Below are 20427 nucleotides of genomic sequence, written 5' to 3' on the forward strand. Positions count from 1 at the left end.
AACCGTAGTCTGGCTTTTTTATGGACGTTTTTGGAGCAGTGGCTTCTTCCTTGCTGAGTGGCCTTTCAGGTTATGTCGACATAGGACTTGTTTTACTGTGGATATAGATACTTTTGTACCTGTTTCCTCCAGCATCTTCAGAAGGTCCTTTGCTGTTGTTCTGGGATTGATTTGCACTTTCGCACCAAAGTACGTTAATTTTTAGAAGACAGAACGTGTCTCCTTCCTGAGCGGTATAACGGCTTCGTGGTCCCATGGTGTTTATACTTGCGTACTATTGTTTGTCCAGATGAACGTGGTACCTTCACGCATTTGGAAATTGCTCCCAAGGATGAACCAGACTTGTGGAGGTCTACAATTTTTTTTCTGAGGTCTTGGCTGATTTATTTTGATTTTCCCATGATGTCAGGAAAGAGACACTGAGTTTGAAGGTAGGCCTTGAAATACATCCACAGATACACCTCCAATTGGCTCAAATTATGTCAGTTAGCATATCAGAAACTTCTAAAGCCATGCCATAATTTTCTGGAATTGTCCAAGCTGTTTAAAGGCACAGTCAACTTAGTGTATGTAAACTTCAGATCCACTGGAATTGTAACAGAGTGAATTATAAGTGAAATAATCTGTCTGTAAACAATTGTTGGAAAAATGACTTGTGTCATGCACAAAGTAGATGTCCTAACCGACTTGCCAAAACTATAGTTTGTTAACAAGAAATTTGTGGAGTGGATGAAAAATGAGTTTTAATGACTCCAACCTAAGTGTATGTAAACCTCCAACTTCAACTGTACCACAAAGGCTATGTTTAATTTAGTTCATTTAATTCAAATTCAAAAATGTATCCTCCTATTCTTCACTTAATGTCCCCTATAATGCATTTAGTAAGGGTTCACACCGAGTGAGTAGCCGTTCACCACCACTGGCAGGAGCTGAGAGCGCTGCATGCTTCACTCACACGTACACTCACACTCCACACACACATGCATGTATGCACAACCTAATGGCATTCATGCTTTCATTGGGAAGGACAGGTGTGTGTGTGTGTGTGTGTGTGTGTGTGTGTGTGTGTGTGTGTGTGTGTGTGTGTGTGTGTGTGTGTGTGTGTGTGTGTGTGTGTGTGTGTGTGTGTGTGTGTGTGTGTGTGTGTGTGTGTGTGTGTGTGTGTGTGTGTGTGTGTGTGTGTGTGTGTGTGTGTGTGTTTGTTTGTTTGGAAATGACAATAATAAAAAAAAAAAAGCATAAAAAGTCATATACTGGGTTTTGCATACTTAGAACTGACGTAAGTCATAAAGAAGTGAACCCTATACACAAGTCCACTTCATCTCATGCGACCGAGAAGATGTGAGAACACATGTCTATATCTGATGAAGACTAATAGCCTCACATCGGGTCTGACAATGGGTTTCACCCGCCATTTGCGCAATGCATCTTGACTCCTTACCCAGTCAGACGCATAAAGAAAACCCACATGGGACGGGTGGAGGGATGGACTGAGTTGGGAAAATTGAAGTGAATTGGTGTAGCTTCTGTTTGGATGTGGAGGATCTACAGAGAAGCAGCGTTAGAGCCCCAGTCAGTGGCAAAACAAGACAATTAAAACAGACGCCCACTCTAATCACTGAATGCATCATGCAAATGTTCATTTATAAGAGTCTGTTTGTGTTTTAATGTTGGCTGTTATCACAGAATATAAATCAAGGACTTAACACTGATGAAAAGAGGGAAGGTGGGGGTGGAAAGTGAGTACAGGAAGGAACCCATCGAGGAAGAGAGAAAGAAAAAGATGGAGCATTTAAAAGATGGAGAAAATCCCCCAAGCTAAAACAACATGGTGCAAGACTGAAACATTGTGAAAACAAAATAGAATTGCATTTACTTTCCTATCACTTTTACTTTGTTATTACTACATGGCTAACTTTTTGACACAATCAAGTTTCAAGATGTACTTGTCATATGTACGGGATACACATGGTATACACCATCCAACGTCAAATGAGAGAAAGGGATTAATGAAGGGGTGGTGACTGAGGGGTTCTCTTTATTGTCATAAAAAAAATGTATTTTATATTTAGTGTATTTAGATCTGTAAAATAAAATGTAGATGCTACATTTATAAAGAGAACTTGGCTCCTATTAAATAAAAACTGGACAATGTGCACTGCATATTTGTAAGGTAAATGTGACTTTTTGCACATTGGATTCGATAAAATCAATGAAACCATGTTTGTAGTCTGTGTGAGATAAATAGCCAGGCAATAACAAACAGCATATTCAAACATCCTCTCTCCTAGAGCAAGAGTGATTCATTATGGAAGCCACCCAGGGAGGGAAAAAATAATTGAAAGATAGAACATTTAAAAGAAGGGAAAAAATCCACAAGCTAAAACTTCGGGTGCAGGAGTGAAAGATTGGGGAAGAAAATGAGAGAAAGGGATGAATGAAGGGTTGATGACTTTTGCCTGTTTATGTTTTCCACATATGGTGGATTTAGATCTGTAAAATAAGATGCATAGATGCAATATGTATAAAAGTGACTTGAGTCATGTTATATAAGAAAAAACTGGAGAATGTGCACAAGCACATTTAATAATCATTAAAAAACAACAACTGTAGACTGTATTTCCCATGCTCAATGCGCATATTTGTGAGGTAAATATGTTTTTTTTTGCACTTTGGATTCAATGAAATCAATGAAACCATGTTTGCTGTCTGTGCGGGATAAATAGTCACGCGACAACAAACAGCATATTCAAACATGCTCTCTCCCAGGGTAAGAGTGATTTATTCTGCTTGTCAGTTCGCAGTTTTACAATTGAAAAGGGAACCTTACCCGAGACGCTCAGAAAAAGTGCCTTTGGGAAGTGTGTGTGTGCGTTTCAATGTGCATGTATGAGTGGTAGACAAGGTCAAAGAGACTATTTTTTTTAAAAGCAGCTCATGCCAAAATCAACCATAAGCTTTGAATTTAGGGTTTTGCCAATTTTGAGGTTTAAACCACCAATGTTTGACTTGTAACTGTTTTAAATTGATTTTTTTTAACAAACTATAATCAAACCATTATTGACATCACCACAGTATCTACATTATATACTGAGAAAACATACTCATACAGAAATCTAGCTAGACTAGGCAAGGGGTCAAATATGACTATTGAGACTATACAGGAGACACTTCTCTGTCCAATACATTTCCTACATTACATAAAAATTGAGGTAAGCCTGGTCTGATCTTATTTACTCAGAGAAGAGAGACAAAGAGACGAGCTAAGAGCAGCTTGTCGCTTATGCCGTGTACTGAACATTTCAATATTTTGCAATCATGGCAATGACATCTTTCTGTCTTTCTCTGCTCTCCCTCATTGACCTTTGCTCTTTCACTGTCCTTGTTCCCCCCCCTTTTCATGTGCACCCTTTATTTGTCTATATTTTACTAATCACCCTCTCCAGGAGCTGACCTAGAAACCTATGGTTGTGTTTGGTTAAGCTGTGCAACACTGTTCACATTGTGTCACCGCCTAATACAGTACAAATATATCCCACCAGGGGATTCTAGCCTACCATGGGACTCCAAGTTTCTCCAATAGCACATGGTTGCATTGAATTGTAATGTTTTTGATAACAGTTGTGTAATTACATCAGGTTCTGTATACATGTAACAGCTGACTATTGACTGCATGAAGAAGTCAATTGGTTTGTGCGTAGTGTTCTGTACACTGTTCACACTGACGCACACACACACACTTATCCAGCATTGTTGCTGATGGCTGTGAGGCTCTTCACACCAGTCTTTATTAAATGGTTCTCTGGGATGCCACACAAACCAAGCCCGGAAAGAGAGAAAGACAATCAATCACTTAATCACTCACACACACACAAATACTCTCTTTCTCTTCTCTCCTCTTCCACAAGACGTCACATATCCTGGAGGGAAGGAAACCAGAAGCAGCCGTCGATCTGGAACCCATCCCCCTTCCAGAACATGACCCTTGAACCAGCCCCACCCTCCAAGTGTATAGATTTAGCTCCAGCTCTAGTTCCAGTCTCAGTCCCTGCCTTGGGTCCAACCTCGAGTCCCTAAACCCCTATTCCATACAAATCCAAGCCATCTCCATTTCCCTCTGTGGCAAAAAAGACTTCCCTGCCCCTACTGGGTTCCAGCAGACCGCCAGACAGTAATAACAAATTATATTAATATTCCCTGCATTATGGGGGGTTTCCCACACTAGGTGGAACACCCACACAGGTGTATGCACACACACACACACACACACACACACTTTCAAATTAGGGATCTCTCATGAGTTTGTAAATGTGTAAAATCAACCTCCAACAGAGGTTGTCAATATATAATTGAATATTACTGAAACTGAAGAAAAGGCAGAAGGGGCAATTAAGATTCAATTTCAATATTATTCAATATTACATTTACACCCCTAAAACATCCAGCTGACTGTGTCCGTGTGTGTTTAAGTGACTAGGTAGAGGGAGAAGCAGGGAGATACAGTTGAAGTCGGGAAGTTTACATACACTTAGGTTGGAGTCATTAAAACTCATTTTTCAACCACTCCCCAAATGTCTTGTTAACAAACTAGAGTTTTGGTAAGTCAGTTAGGACATCTACTTTGTACATGACACAAGTCATTTTTCCAACAATTGTTTACAGACAGACTATTTCACTTATAATTCACTGTATCACAATTCCAGTGGGTCAGAAGTTTACATACACCAAGTTGACTGTGCCTTTAAACAGGTTGGAAAATTCCAAAAAATGAAGTCATGGCTTTAGAAGCTTCTGATAGGCTAACTGCCATAATCTGAGTCAATTGGAGGTATACCTGTGGATGTATTTCAAGGTCTACCTTCAAACTCAGTGCCTCTTTGCTTGACATCATGGACAAATAAATCAGCCAAGACCTCAGAAAAAAATGTGTAGACCTCCACAAGTCTGGTTCATCCTTGGGAGCAATTTCCAAATGCCTGAAGGTACCACGTTCATCTGTACAAACAATAGTACGCAAATATAAACACCATGGGACCACACAGCCGTCATACCGCTCAGGGAGGAGACATGTTCTGTCTCCTAGAGATGAACGTACTTTGGTGCGAAAAGTGCAAAACAATCCCAGAACAACAGCAAAGGACCGTGTGAAGATGCTGGAGGAAACAGGTACAAACATATCTATATCCACAGTAAAATGAGTCCTATGTCGACATAACCTGAAAGGCCGCTAAGCAAGGAAGAAGCCACTGCTCCAAAACCGCCATAAAAAAGGTAGACTACGGTTTGCAACTGCAAATGGGGACAAAGATCGGAAAAGGGGGAGGCTTGCAAGCCGAAGAACATTATCCCAACCATGAAGCACGGGGGTGGCAGCATCATGTTGTGGGGGTGCGTTGCTGCAGGAGGGACTGGTGCACTTCACAAAATAGATGGCATGATGAGGTATGGAAATTATGTGGATATATCTAAGCAACATCTCAAGACATCAGTCAGGAAGTTAAAGCTTGGTCGCAAATGGGTCTTCCAAATGGACAATGACCCCAAACATACTTCCAAAGCTGTGGCAAAATGGCTTAAAGACAACAAAGTCAAGGTATTGGAGTGGCCATCACAAAGCCCTGACCTCAATCCTATAGAAAGTTTGTGGGCAGAACTGAAAAAGTGTGTGCGAGCAAGGAGGCCTACAAACCTGACTCAGTTATACCAGCTCTGTCAGGAGGAATGGGGCAAAATTCACCCAACTTATTGTGGGAAGCTTATTGAAGGCTACCCGAAACATTTGACCCAAGTTAAATAATTTAAAGGCAATGCTACCAAATACTAATTGAGTGTATGTAAACTTCTGACCCAATGGGAATGTGATGAAATAAATAAAAGATGAAATAAATAATGCTCCCTACTATTATTCTGACATTTCACATTTTTTAAATAAAGTGGTGTTCCTAACTGACCTAAGACAGGGAGTTTCTACTCCCTGGAATTTGAGAACCTGAGTTTAAATGTATTTGGCTAAGGTGTATGTAAACCTCCGACTTCAACTGTACATCCTGTTTAGAGCAGCCTGCTGTATAAAAGGGGCATTTGTCACAGTAAAGCCCTCATTCTTCTTCTATTACGCCCAGTCTGATTTCACCATCTAGAGAGCGCTGCTGCCATCTCCCTTCTCTATTCACACTGGATTTAATGCACCCAAATTGCACCAATTATGACTGCATTCTAAATCTGTATTTCCGTGACGATGATTACTACAATTTTGCGACCTTTTGAGACCGGGGTGCAGAAAAGAGAAGGTTAGGGAGACGATTCTCCACTTTGTTTCCAAGGGAACTAGAACAAAAGACAGGTGTTAAAGTACATCAGTGCTTCATTGAATTTGGCACATTATCCTATTACAGTTGACAGTGTGTGCAGGGGAGGGATGAAAATCAGTTGCTTACGTCCACAAGGGACATGAATAAAACAAAATGATAAAAGGCACTCGGTTTCCTGTCCGCCCATATCTGACATGAATGGATAGGTCAGAGCAAAGGTGCTACTGTAGTATCATGGTCACCTACCAAAGCATGGTCCGTCAGAGAGACGTTAGAGGAAATAGACAAATCTGGTGCATTTTCAAAGAACTGTATTTGAACAGGGTTTATGAAAGAGGTCATTTTGTCAACTCTCTTATACACCTCTTTCAATCTATGCCAGCCAGGGATTTCATGGGGCTCAGGCTCTTAATGTACTGTATCAGACAATAACATCCATGCTTTATCTTTCAGCAAACAGTTCATTCTTGATTGTGTTTAGACATTTTAGGTTTTGTTTTTCACACAAAAAGCACCAACTAGTCTACATTCTACACGGCTTCCCCTGGCCCTGAGAAGCAGGAGCAGGCCTGCTCCCTGGTGATGGAAACAGGAACATTCGCCTCCCCGTCAGACAGATGTGAATTCATTTCAGTGTGCCAATGCTGACCTCAGAGAAAAATAACCACCCAGAACTGGTATAGCAACCTGAGGCAGGGAGTGCATCTCAAAACTTTAAAATGGCTTCCTCTCTTTGTCTCCTCTCCTCTCCAGTCTACACTCATCTGAAAACGTGGAAGAGGTGAAAGGTGTCCCTTTCTTCTTCATATCTAAATATAGTTGAAATCGGAAGATTACATACACCTCAGCCCGAAAAATTGAAACTTAGTTTTTCACAATTCCTGACATTTAATTGTCATAAAAATTCCCTGTCTTGTGTCAGTTAGGATAACCACTTCATTTTAAGAATGTGAAATATCAGAATAATAGTAGAGAGAATGATTTATTTCAGCTTTTATTTCTTTAATCACATTCCCAGTGGGATAGAAGTTTACATAAACAATCTAATTGAGTGAAATTGTTTAACTTCGGGGAGCCTTCCACAAACTTCCCACAATAAGTTGGGTGAATATTGGCCCATTCCTCCTGGCAGAGCTGGTGTAACTGAGTGAGGTGTTTAGGCCTCCTTGCTCACACACGCTTTTTCAGTTCTGCCCACAAAGTTTCTATAGGATTGAGGTAAGTGCTTTGTAATGGCCACTCCAGTACCTTGACTTTGTTGTCCTTAAGCCATTTTGCCACAATGCTGATGCTCCAGATTCTCAACTAGTCTAAAGGACAGTTTTATTCCTTCTTTAATCAAAACAACCGTTTTCAGCTGTGCTAACATAATTGCAAAATGGTTTTCTAATGATCAATTAGCCTTTAAAAATGATCAACTTTGATTAGCTAACATAACGTGCCGTTGGAACACAGGAGTGATGGTTGCTGATAATGGGCCTTTGTATGCCTATGTAGATATTCCATTAAAAATCTGCCATTTCCAGCTACAATAGTCATTTACAACATTAACAATGTCTATACTGTATTTCTGATCAATTTGATATTATTTTAATTGACAAAAAAAAATGCTTTTCTTTCAAAAACAAGGACATTTCTAAGTGACCCCAAACTTTTGAATTATATAGTATATATATATATATATATATATATATACACATTGGTGCAGATAAAGGAAGAAATTAAAAGGGTTGGAAGCCACTTTAGACAAATAAGATGAACTACAGAGCAAATGCCTGTCTGTTCCACACATTCAGCTCACCAATGTTTCTGTGCTGTGACCCACCAAAAGCTTTTGGAATTCTACTTTGACACAATGAATAAACAAAACGTGGTCTTTAACAACAACCAAAAACAAAATCGGCCACAGCACACCATTTGGTAAACAGTGGACTATTCCACATGTACTCCAAACTCACAGTCCTGAAAGAAACAACACTTCACTGAGGTACATACACATGCATGTATTTTCAGTTCCCTTATAACAACTTATAGAGGGGTAAATAACCATATGAATAATTAAAGAAAATAAAACAATGCACATTTCGTAGTATACAATTCCATCAATTATATGAAAGAAACAGATGAATAACTGCATGATTTCCCTAAATAAAAAGGTACAAAAAAATATAATTCAATACGATTCTAAAATACACAGTAGTAGTAATATCAAAACCATTCATTAATCTTTGTAATATTAATTACAGTACCATAGCTACAGTTAAAACGTATGTTTTATTTGTGTACAACCCACTATTGGCAAAAAACAATACACTGTATTATTTACCCAATAATAACTTGTTTTATGTGATTCATTGAAACAAGGCACATCAGAGGGAAAACATTCCTTCAGAAGCATTTGTGCCGGTTCTTTAGTGTGTTGTTTCGGTCCTGAAGGTTTTTCCTTGGACAGGTAGTTACAGCCTGAGACCAGAACACCCCAGCAGCCAGGAGATCCCATCTAAGACACCAGACAGAGACTCTGCTACTGTGTCCTGAACCTGGAAAGAGACATGGCCAAATATAAAGGGTATTTCACAAAGACAAGACAGACACACTACAGAGACAAGACCAGACCAGACAGACAGTGACAGACACTGACTCACCATCCAGGGGTTGGGCAACATGGGCAGGCAGAGTCTCTGAGCCATATCCACACAGGGGGTTCTGGTACTATTGGAGCTGGTGGTTCTGATCTGGTCTGGTTCCTCTCTGGACACACAGGACAGGACCAGGAGGGGTCTGGAGGATGAGCCTAAGGCAGGGTCCACCAACGCCTGGATCTGAGCCCACTCCACCTCCCCATCATCACCTAATAGGAGACAGACACATCATATGGGGACATTTTCACAGGGCAGTTGTAGAGATGTTGCCATAAACAGCTGCGTCATTTCTAAATACACGGCATGCCACATACAGTCATACAAAATTAGATTGAAATACAGAAAATCGCGATTACATTGTGTCACGAATAAAGAGTAAGCATCTGCTAAATGACCAAAAAGCCTGCAAGGAGACAACAAGGCCCTAGGAATAGGAGTAAGTATGAGGAATGTAATGGAATCTTGCTATTACCTCTTCCTGGCTCTGCGTTGGCCACATAAATGAACCCATCCACCGCCTGACACACTTCCTGGACCTGAGGGGTGGGGCTAAAATGTGGGTGTCCTGATTGGTCCCTTCCCTCCTGGATGAAGAGTTTGTTGCTGACACTCTGCTGTTCCATGCGGGCTCTCTCCCTCTCTGCCCTGTACACACAACCACAACGGGTAATGGTAGAGATATACACACACGCATGCACATGAGCGCCATTGCAATACCTTGAATGGTAACTCTACATCCCTTATCAGTCATAGGAGGACAATAGTGATAACACTAACCTGTTGGTTGAGTAGAGAGTCAGAATGTTGAATTTGTGCTGGTTTTTGTACACGTAACTAATCCCAGATCCAATACCTGGAAAAAACAACATTGGTTTTGTTTAGTTGGTGAGTCCCCCCAAAAAACAAAGGCTTTAGGTGGGCCGCCCACCACAGCACAGAACTTGGCAACTGCTTCTGGTTGGTCAGTACTAGTGCCGGATGGTTTTACTACGGTTCGCCATGTACTGTACCTAACCTACCTATTCAGCATTCAACTGTTGAGATTATTGTAAGCAAATACAATTCAGGTAACACCAATATGGTGGATGTTTATTGTAACTGTGGATTACAATAAACATGTTTATTGTAACTCTGATTTTGCTTTCGCCTGCAACAGAAAGTCTCGAGGAGGTTCACCCTGTAAAAGGATGGGAGGACAGTGGGTAACCCACCATTGATCTGTCTCTGGGGTATCCCTGCTACAAGGAGCACATCTGGGGTGTGCATGAGCTTGGTCACCATGGAGACATCCAGCTGTTCCATGCCGGGGCCAAACATGGCGTAGCGCGGCTCAGTGGCGGTGGGCACCAGCGACTGGAGGAAGGAAGTCACAACGCTGTATGGCGGCCTCTGGGGAAACCATTGCTGTCTGCAGGCTGGGTAGCCCTTTAGATAACTAAGAAGAGACAGGCAATTGTTACTTAGGTAGGCAGGGAGGGACAGTTCCATTGCTGAAGTGAGTGACTAATACATTTGGACGACCAATGACTCAAGCAAAATGTCTTGACAAGTCTGACTTATATGGCCTCCTGGAAAATCAATCTACCAACCAAATGCATTCACAATCTTTCCATAGCCTGGGTACTAAACTATATATGCATTCAACAAGGCTTCATTACTTACATGTTTGTCATTTAGCAGACACTCTTGTCCAGAGCATCAATCAGTGCATTCAACTTATGTAAGATTACCAAATATCACAGTAAATCCTTGTCTTCCTCATGCATCCCAATACCAGAGTTTCAGACCAGTACCTACTCTGTCATGAAGTCATGACCTGGCTCCTCCATCTCCTTCTCCCCCCCACACAGAGGGGTGTGTAAGGCCTCTAACCGGGGCATGGTCACATGGTTGATGGTGGACCATTTAGGCATGTCCCTGACCAGAAAGTATCTCCATAGTAAGGGGTCTCTGACCATAGCCCTCCAGTAGCTACTAGTGGCCCCCAGACGACAGAGGTCCACAGGAGACAGCAGGGTCATGATCAGGAACTGTAGGTCCACCTGTAGTGAGAGAGATGGGGAGAGAAGGAGGAGGGTATTGAAAGTATTGAATCTGCTGGTTGATGATGGTGCATACGACTGTTTTGATGAGTCTACACATCAGGGTCATATTCACCAAATATTCATAGGCACCACCAAACGAAAGAAAATGGACTTGGACTACCTGAACTGGTCCAATAAGAAAGGCTCTGGCCAAACAGTATTTAGTAGCAGTAGTTTATGTGTCGGGTATAGCTGGAGTATTTATCCTGTCTTATCCGGTGTCCTGTGTGAATTTAAGTATGCTCTCTCTAATTCTTTCTCTCTCTCTCTCTCTCTCTCGGAGGACCTGCGCCCTAGGACCATGCCTCAGGACTACCTGGCACGATGACTCCTTGTTGTCCCCAGTCCACCTGGCCGTGCTGCTGCTCCAGTTTAAACTGTTCTGCCTGCAGCTATGGACACTGACCTGTTCACTGTGATTATTATTATTTGACCATGCTGGTCATATTATAATCTCCACCCGGCACAGCCAGAAGAGGACTGGCCACCCCTCATAGCCTGGTTCCTCTCTAGGTTTCTTCCTAGGTTTTGGCCTTTCTAGGGAGTTTTTCCTAGCTACCGTGCTTCTACACCTGCATTGCTTGCTGTTTGGGGGTTTAGGCTGGGTTTCTGTACAGCACTGTGATATATAAATACATTTGATTAATAGGTTACCCACCCAATGCATAAGGATGACCAGTACATTTATCAAATGTCCGATAAATTAAAATATTCCACGTTACTTGCCCTATACTCACAGGTTATGGCATTTCTCATTTGATCCCCACAACAAAAAAAATAGAATCTTGTGAAGTAGCCAACTGGCGTTTATAAGGCCTGTATCTTACGGGTAAACAGTCCAAAAAGCCCGGCGGTGCATCTTCACTGGTGACTTCTGCTGCATGCGCCTGATCACTGACGTTTTTCCTTGCATTGAAGTACTTCTCTCGGAAATGTCTGAGACTTCGTATAACTACAGATTCGTCGCTCTGACTTTTCCCTGACATCTTGCTTTTGATTTGGTAAGAATGATAATGCGTTTGCGCTGTCCTCTATGTGCTAAACATTTATAAAAGCTCAAATAGGGTGCTAAGTACGGCGAAAAGTGAAGTTGACAACAAAGCTGACGTTTCTTGTAGTTGGCAGTTCGCCCACTTCCTTGTTGTTGGCGTGAAAGAGGTGCATTGTGGTTATTGTAGTTATACAGTGCAATACGTTTTACAACTCATTTTGAAACCAACATACAGTATTTATTTTCAATGACGACATAAAATTAAATGAAAAACATTTTCCTTCAAAACGAACACTACCGAGATTCTCCATTTAAATGCATACTATCAAAATATCAAAGTTTCCATCACTGGGACATTACTCCTTGTCAAAGTGTGGGCAAAAAAAATATGTGTTTTATAAGTGAGAAAAAGAAGTCGCATATTACAAAGCTGATATCTTAAACAAAACTGTACACTCGAAAATGTTCATGAATCCATCAGTCTCCAACTCCGTGTATTTCCCACCTTAACTTTAATATATATATTTATATAAATGCAATTAATTTAAAAAAATAAAAACAAATAAATAAAAACAGTTGCTGTGCGATGTCTGATTACCAGGTGGATTATCATTAATCTTATTTTTTGTAACAATGTGTTATTTTCTTAATCTTTTAATATTATTATTCTACCACATTCTCAGAGCATAACACATGCCTGTCCAACAGTCCAGAATCTGGAAGATAAGTGCTTCTTTCAGGAGACACGGAGAATAAAATTGTTAACATCCCTCCATACCCTTGCCCCTTCATTCTTCCCCAACCTTGCCCACCCATTTCAGCCGGAGCATTTCAGAACGGGAAAAAGTTCCTCATAGAAACTGATCTAAAGGCAGATTACCCCTCCCCCTCTCTTAATGCTTAGCATTACAATTTGGAGTTTGAGAATCTGAGCCAATATCAGTCCCTATGGGGAACTTGTACACAGAGCCCTCCCCAGTTCACTGTAAGATACTAAGGATCTCCTTGGCATTCTCAGTGTTCCAGCCCTGGCCCTGAAGAGGGCCCTCACAGGCCAGCACGTATTTGTGCAGGATCTGTGTCCCAATGTCCCGGAAGTGGAGCCGGTCCTCTTTGCGTTCTGTGGAATCAACGCTGCAGTCCTCGTACTTCACTGCCCAGAAACACATCTCCCCGATGTACATCATCGTCAACAGGTGTGTGTCTGAGAAAATGCCTGTTGGAAAAACAAAATAAATCAGACAATTTCTCATCCCTTGAAAAAAAAAAGAAGAATAGTCAACAAAACAAGGATGTAATATAAATCAAGTAAAGAAAAAGGTAGTCTTGATAATGTCAACTAAACAAATGTGTAACATTGGCACAATATTAAAAACAAGCCATAACAAGCCAATGATGCATACCTTCAGCCAGGAAGTTGGCGGTAGCAGAGTCATGAAACACCACCCCGTCGTTGAGCTTCACAGAGTTCCTCACCTGCAGCATCCTCATCAGGTAGCGTACACCCTCCTGAAGACACTGAAAAAAGACAAACTGAGAATTAATAACAGGCACTCTGCTAGTGGTAGGAGCACTGAAATTCAAGTCATGCTTGCTATATCAAGTTAGAAGTTGGCCAAATGAGTAGAGGTGCCCCTACCTTGAGGAAAGTGGCCTTGTTCTTCTTGATCCACTGCTTGCGTTGGTGGAGGGTGTGGCAGTACATGTAGAGCAGTGCTCCACGTCTCCAGTAGAGGCATTCCAACACCTCTAGCCCCAAAACTGACTGCACCTGGAACAGGGAGAGCTGTCAGTTAACAATAGTGTGTGTGTAATAATATTTGGACGATAAATACACAACGCAGAGACAGAGTACAAGAATAGAACTAATGATCAATGTAAAGTGTTTTTTTCTGCAATAGGGAATTATTGATCAATGGTTCAGAGACATGCGAGGACATTGTCTTCTGAAATAGGATACTTTTATTTGGCCATTGGCTAGTATTATTGCAAGGAATTCTAATTGGTCAACCACAGGCTAGGGATGGGTCTTATAACTACATGCTGTTCCTCTGTTCTGTTGCGAGATAATCACTGGAGAGAACTACTTACAGAGCATCACTGAGGACAGGGGAGAATGACCATCTACCGCCCTGTATGATTTGACCTCTTTGAATAAAACCATTTTCCTCCCCCCAATTTGCTTTGGAGTTTGTTATTGAAGAATAACAAATTGCTAACTAGTGAACAAAATACTCTACGTGCATATGAGGACCTTGGCACTTGCATTGCCCTTCATGATGGGCTGAATCTCTTGCACACACCTCTTGGGCCGGTGCCAGCCTCCCTGCCAACACCTCTGGCTCTGTGAGGTCCTGCAGCAGCTGTTGGATCTTAAATGGCGAGCAGTCCTCTGGGAACTCCTGGTCCACCAGCTTGTTCTCCTCATAGAACGTGATGTCCAGGATCACCTACACATAGAACAATACACACTCATCTCATTCTTCACTTTAACACAAATATGATTTGACAATTATAGTTGTGCAATTCATCCATTGAGGTCTGGTGTGCTTATTTTTGGTTAACATTTGACAGGTATCACATGCCACTTTCCAACTCTAATGCAGGTGAACTTCTAGATTTGATTCCTAGATTAGAGCCTAGATTTGTCCACAAGCTGTTGGCCAATTCTTCCATCAATTAGGCAAAGGGTGCAAGAAAATCTCCATCTCCACCTGGCTCTTGTCACCAACATATGTTGGTTATGGTGGGTGGGGATGATGTGGTTAACTCAGACTGTGGGTTGGAAGTTGTCAATGTCTTTAGCAAATGTGTCAAGTCACGGCTTTTCACTGTACTTTGAAATTAACATTAAAATCTTTTGAAATCTTCTGATTTCCATATTTGTGGCCTAGCCCCACTACTTTTTTGAAGTCCATCATTCTGTCCTTTCATCTTTGAAAGTAGTCACTGATCTTCTATGGTCTGACAGGTGATAGGATGAAAACATTGCATTCACTAACAGATCTGTGATTGAGTTGCTTCTAGGCAGCGAGGAAGAATACATTTAAAAATATGTGAACATAGTCAGAGGACACTGGTCAGTTGAAACTTCCAGCATCAAGGACAGAGAAGTGTGTATGCGCTCTCACACCTTCAGGCTAATTTAAGCTCATGTTATTGGACGACAACAACTTAATACAATTGAGTACTATCATCCGATTTCAAACAGCAGGTGGAACATTCTGTGCAGACACAAAGAGATATTTGGGGGAATTTGCTAGTCTTGTGATCCAGCCTGAGCATGCCATATATCTCACCAAAACAGAATGGTAACCATTTCCTTTATCAGATATGTAGGGAATTGAATAATAACATTGGAATCTACACCTAGCCTAAAACATATTGTCTAGAATCTATCTAGAACAATTATATTTAATGAACTGCAATACCTGAGTGTAATCCTGAAGCAGTTTAGGCAGACTGCTACTCTCTCCCCCTTGTCTGTAAAAGCTCTTCAACTTGTCTAGTATCGCAGAAGCATTCTGTAAATAGTCATCATCTAGGAGAAAATAAAGTATGTTAAGGACATATTACAGACCTATGTAAACAGTGCCTCTCATGTTTACAGAGTTCAATGTATCAATTAAAGTGTTTAGTCATCATAAAGGCCGATCATATCTATGACTTTACAAAGTCGTTTCACAGAGAGTGGCATAGAATGTAAGGAAATTCCCCCTTGAGTTAGTCTGTAAAAAACCGTGTGTACAACGGTGGACATAGTCTCTAGGCTATGACAGTGTAGACTAAGTATTACTCGTATCACATATTAAACGTTAGTTTAGCGACACCTATTTTATTTCACCAGAATCAGTAGTGTATGCAGTGCCTAATGTCAAAATCAGAGAGATGGTAGTAATTTAAATTGGATAATTGGCCGTGAACACGAACTACACAACGTGGAAAACGTGAACCGTGTTAGGCTAGTTAATCCATGCAGCATAGCAGTATTTAAGAATAGACTAGTTAGAAAACAGCTTGAACCACAAACGTTGGGTAGGGCACGGAGTGGTGTGCACGGTTTCTGCGGCCAAATAGTTAACGTTAGCTAACCGTTTCTCTCCTGATTCAGCGGATCTGAACAGGAGAACATCGCTGTTTGTGGCAAGTCGATGGGTTATGTTGAAGTTGTTAGTTAAACTAACGTTAAAGGGCATTGTGCAATCCAGCTACAATAATAGTATAGCCATTGAATGTGTCGAAAAGTACATAAATGGACCATAGCTCGACAGTATCTTTGTCGACATTAAGTTAACGCTGTTAGCTATACGAAACCTAACTAAACGTTACCTAGTACAGAATTAGCTACCAAGCTTGCTCGCTAAAGCTAACTTAACTAGCTAAATCACGTTAGCTACGTAGCCCAGCAAACCCACCAAGCTACCTAGTTATCTAGCAAACGTATGCTTTGTCATAACTGCGGTTTAGAGTTGTTGCAATACCAAGGTGACCAACGAAGTAACGCGGTCTTTTTACGCCTGCTACGTTCGATTAGTATAGTAGCTAGCAACGACATTGGACAAGTGTACATGGTATTAATTAGGTAGCACTAGCGAATTTAGCTAGCGGAAAATAGCTTTCAACTGAACACGAGGTGCATCAACGCGACATTACCTTTCTTGATCACTGTAACTTTGCGTACACATACCTTGTTTCTCAGTTCTGAGACTGGCGCACTTATTGTCCAACTCAAAAATCCTTCTCTCCAGCTCAAAACCCTGTCGTCTGCAGTCGTCCGCCATGACTAAATACACTGTCACGTGACGCTATGATTATTCACGTGATGAAAGGTCTTTATTTGATTTTTCTGCGGCACTTTGATCCACGACATGTTTGCTTCAAATATATCTATGGATTTGTCCACTCTGTTAATTGCATATAATTATGTTCTTGGCGATTGCATTTATATAGTGCAGTCAATGCTGGTTTAGGGAACCCACAGTGACGGCTTGTTCCAGCCAAGAACATGTATAACAAAATGAATAGTTATTTTTAAATCGGTTGATAGCATATGGGCTAGGCTAGAACAAAAGCCCACAGCACTAAGTCTTAGACCCATGAGTGGCTTGCAGCGAAACGGTTAAATTGTAATGAGCTTCGCCGAGCCTCTGTCTCTCCTCCGCTAGCCCCGCCCCGTACACCCTTCTAGTTTCAGTGTCGTTTAACCAGCTGGGATCACACACACACAACACAACACAAACGCCCGGTAGCCCACGTTGCTCATCATTTTGAAGACTGGTGGTTAGCTCCAAAAACATGGCGGCCCTCAAAGTATTGTCAAGAGCGGAGAATTTATTATTGAAAAATATATCTGCTACCTGCAGACCCAATTTGAACTCCATCACCCATTCCATGTTCAAGGTCAGTATCAAAATGCGTCAATGAAATAACGTTAGACTAAATACGAATAGACCACTATATAGCTAGCTAACTAGCTACAGCGATTGGGAGACTGCCTTTAGTGCTTGGGACACATAGGGCACCTTCAATTTTAACCCCTAAATTGAAATCCAAATTCATTATTTTCATTTATAATATAGGCTTGCCCCATAAAATATTGGATGAAGTTGCTAATGTTAGGCTACAAGTAATGATGATACCTTTTATACATGCGGGTGATTTTTTGATGCTTCCATTCCATGCTATTCATCATAGGTATTTCCTAGCTACAGATTGTACACCAGACAATGTGATGTAACCAAATATTTTTTTTTATCCATAACTGGATGTTACAGGTTTGCCTATGCAAAACGTCTCCTTATTTTTCTTCTAAGCTGGTATTGGCAATTCTTTCTTTGTTCTCTATTCGGTCAAACATCTACACTACATGACCAAAAGTATGTGGACACATGTTCGTAGAACAAGAGCAACTGTAGAAATAAGCGGGGTTTATGACTTTGTGCCTGTGGTAACTAGTGACGACCAGGCACAACTCCGATATAAAGTGTTTTTCCTCAAAGTTGCCGGGATTTCACATGTCCTACTTATAGCAGTGCACTTGTAACAACCTAATCATTACGAAACTTCCATTCAATCAAATAAGCCACATTAGACAAATAAGCCATTACATTTTTTGTTAATAACCAAATTCGACACTCATTAAACATACAAAAACTCCTTACTTGGTGAGCGAAAAAAAAGAAAAGAAATTAGACAGATTTTTGGCCCAATTGTCCCTCTCGCCTCTTCCTTTTGGGAGAAGATTTGAAATAGACAAGATGGTGGCATAGACATTATTGGATTACTTCATGAAGCAAATAATGGATTTATTTTTATAACCGCATTTTCTAAATTCAAACTTACCACCTGCAACTGGACACTGCGTATTCTGGAGTGATAATCACGCTTCACCATCTGGCAGTCTGACAGACAAATCTGGGTTTGGCGAATGCCAGGAGAACGCTAACTTTCGCTATGCATAGTGCCAACTGTAATTTTTGGTGGAGGAGGAATAACGGTCGGGCTGTTTTTCATGGTTTGGGCTAGTCCCCTTAGTTCCAGGGAAATCTTAATGCTACAACATACAATGTCATTCTAGACGATTCTGTGCTTCCAACTTTGTGGCAACAGTGCACAAAGCGAGGTCAATACAGAAACGGTTTGTCAAGATCGGCGCGCAAGAACTTGACTCGCCTGCACATGGGCCCTGGCCTCAACCTCATTGAACACCTTTGGGATGAATTGGAACGCCACTACAAGCCAGGCCTGATCTCCCAACATCAGTGCACAAACTCACTAATGCTCTTGTTGCTGAATGGAAACAAGTCCTCGCAGCAATGTTTCAACATTTAGTGGAAGGCCTTCCCAAAAGAGTGGAGGCTGTTATAGCAGCAAAGGGGTGACCAACTCCATATGAATGCCCATGATTTTGGTGTTATTTTGGAGGGGTTTCACACACCAAGCAAGGAGTTTTTGTATGGAGGTCAATGAGTGTCGAATTTGGTTAACAAGAATTTGGTTGTTACAAGTGTACTGATATAAGTAGGACACGTGAAATCCCAGTAAGTTTGAGGAAAAACACTTTATATCGGAGTTGTGCATGGTCGTCACTAGTTAGCACAGGCACAAAGTCATAAACCCTGCTTATTTCTACAGTTGCTTATCTTAAAATGTGATTTTGAACCTAACCTTGACCACACTGCTAACCTTATGAATAACCTACCATAAAAGCAACATTTTTACGATACAGACACTTTTTACTCTGTGATTGTGGTAACTAGTAGAAATCGTTGTGCCTGTTGTTCAGTTGTGCCACTTGATCTTGCCTCCTTCCGATTGCCTTCTATTTTTGAAAACTGTGTGCTTTCGAGCGGATCACTTTTGTTAAGTCGGTGACCATCGTTAGTCACTCACTGTCTTTCAAAGTGTGTTGCATTATGGGGATAAAAATGGTCAGACGACATTGCACGAACTTGACAAAAATCATGTGATCAAAGGTCAAAGTTTTGACTGCAGTTGACTACAAGTTTCTGTATTTGATCTTCACCTACTTCATCCAGCAGCTATCGCCTCCATTGTGGGAGGCTCTATTGTCAACTAATCATTAAGTTGTTTTTGTTTGGCATGTGAATGTGGCCAAAGACGAGACATCAAAATGATGAAATAACACATGGAATCATGTAGTATTTTAAATTCTTCAAAGTAGCCACCCTATGCCTTGATGACAGCTTTGCACACTTTTGGCATTCTCACAACCAGCTTCACCTGGAATGCTTTTCCAACAGTCTTTAAGGAGTTTCCACATATGCTGAGCATTGTTGGCTGCTTTTCTGTCACTCTGCGATCCAAACCATCTCAATTGGTTTGAGGTCGGGTGATGGTGGAGGCCAGGTCATCTGGTGCAGCACTCCATGTTAATTTCTCTAACAACATCGTTTTTGGAGAATTTGGCAATATATCCAACTGGCCTCACAACCAAAGACCATGTGTAACCACCCCAGCCCAGGACCTCCACATTCGGCTTCTTCACCTGCGGGATCGTTTGAGACCAGCCACCCGGACAGCTGATAAAACTGGGTTTGCACAACCAAAGAATTTCTGCACCAACCATCAGAAACCATCTCAAGGAATCTCATCTGCGTGCTCATCGTCCTCACCAGGGTCTTGACCTGACTGCAGTTCGGCATCGTGACCGACTTCAGTAGGAAAATGCTCACCTTCGATTGCCACTGGCATGCTAAAGAATTGTGCTCTTCACGGATGAATCCTGGTTTCAACTGAGATTCTTTGAAGAATCTCAAATCTAAAATATGTTTTGATTTGTTTAACACTTTTTGGGTTACTACATGATTCCATATGTTATGTCATACTTTTGATGTCTTCAGTATTATTCTAAAATGTAGAAAATAGTATGAATAAAC

General features: G+C 41.2%; 3 protein-coding genes across 3 annotated transcripts in view; 1 reads left to right on the plus strand and 2 right to left on the minus strand.

Moving 5' to 3' along the window:
• Positions 1–7289: 7289 nt before the first annotated feature.
• On the minus strand, positions 7290–12171 carry fbxo4 (F-box protein 4). The gene is made up of 7 exons (XM_035786210.2): positions 11865–12171; positions 10751–10995; positions 10165–10388; positions 9731–9806; positions 9426–9598; positions 8957–9162; positions 7290–8851 (listed from the first exon to the last, which is right to left on the minus strand). Exons 1-7 carry the CDS (start codon positions 12021–12023, stop codon positions 8768–8770), a joined length of 1167 nt encoding a protein of 388 aa, XP_035642103.1. The 5' UTR covers positions 12024–12171; the 3' UTR covers positions 7290–8767.
• A 50-nt stretch (positions 12172–12221) lies between these two features.
• rimoc1 (rab7a interacting mon1-ccz1 complex subunit 1) lies at positions 12222–16972 on the minus strand. Its single transcript, XM_035786211.2, has 6 exons — positions 16716–16972; positions 15460–15569; positions 14332–14478; positions 13668–13799; positions 13432–13546; positions 12222–13244 (listed from the first exon to the last, which is right to left on the minus strand). Exons 1-6 carry the CDS (start codon positions 16807–16809, stop codon positions 13009–13011), a joined length of 834 nt encoding a protein of 277 aa, XP_035642104.1. The 5' UTR covers positions 16810–16972; the 3' UTR covers positions 12222–13008.
• Positions 16973–17189: 217 nt separating this feature from the next.
• Positions 17190–20427, plus strand: part of oxct1a (3-oxoacid CoA transferase 1a) — a 114750-nt gene continuing 111512 nt past the window's right edge. The window contains exon 1 of the mRNA XM_035786208.2: positions 17190–17428. Within this exon, the coding sequence (XP_035642101.1) occupies positions 17324–17428 (105 nt within the window). The 5' untranslated portion in view covers positions 17190–17323. The remainder of the gene's footprint in view (positions 17429–20427) is intronic.

This window comes from Oncorhynchus keta, chromosome 14, assembly GCF_023373465.1.
Source record: "Oncorhynchus keta strain PuntledgeMale-10-30-2019 chromosome 14, Oket_V2, whole genome shotgun sequence".
Classification (NCBI taxonomy): domain Eukaryota; kingdom Metazoa; phylum Chordata; class Actinopteri; order Salmoniformes; family Salmonidae; genus Oncorhynchus; species Oncorhynchus keta.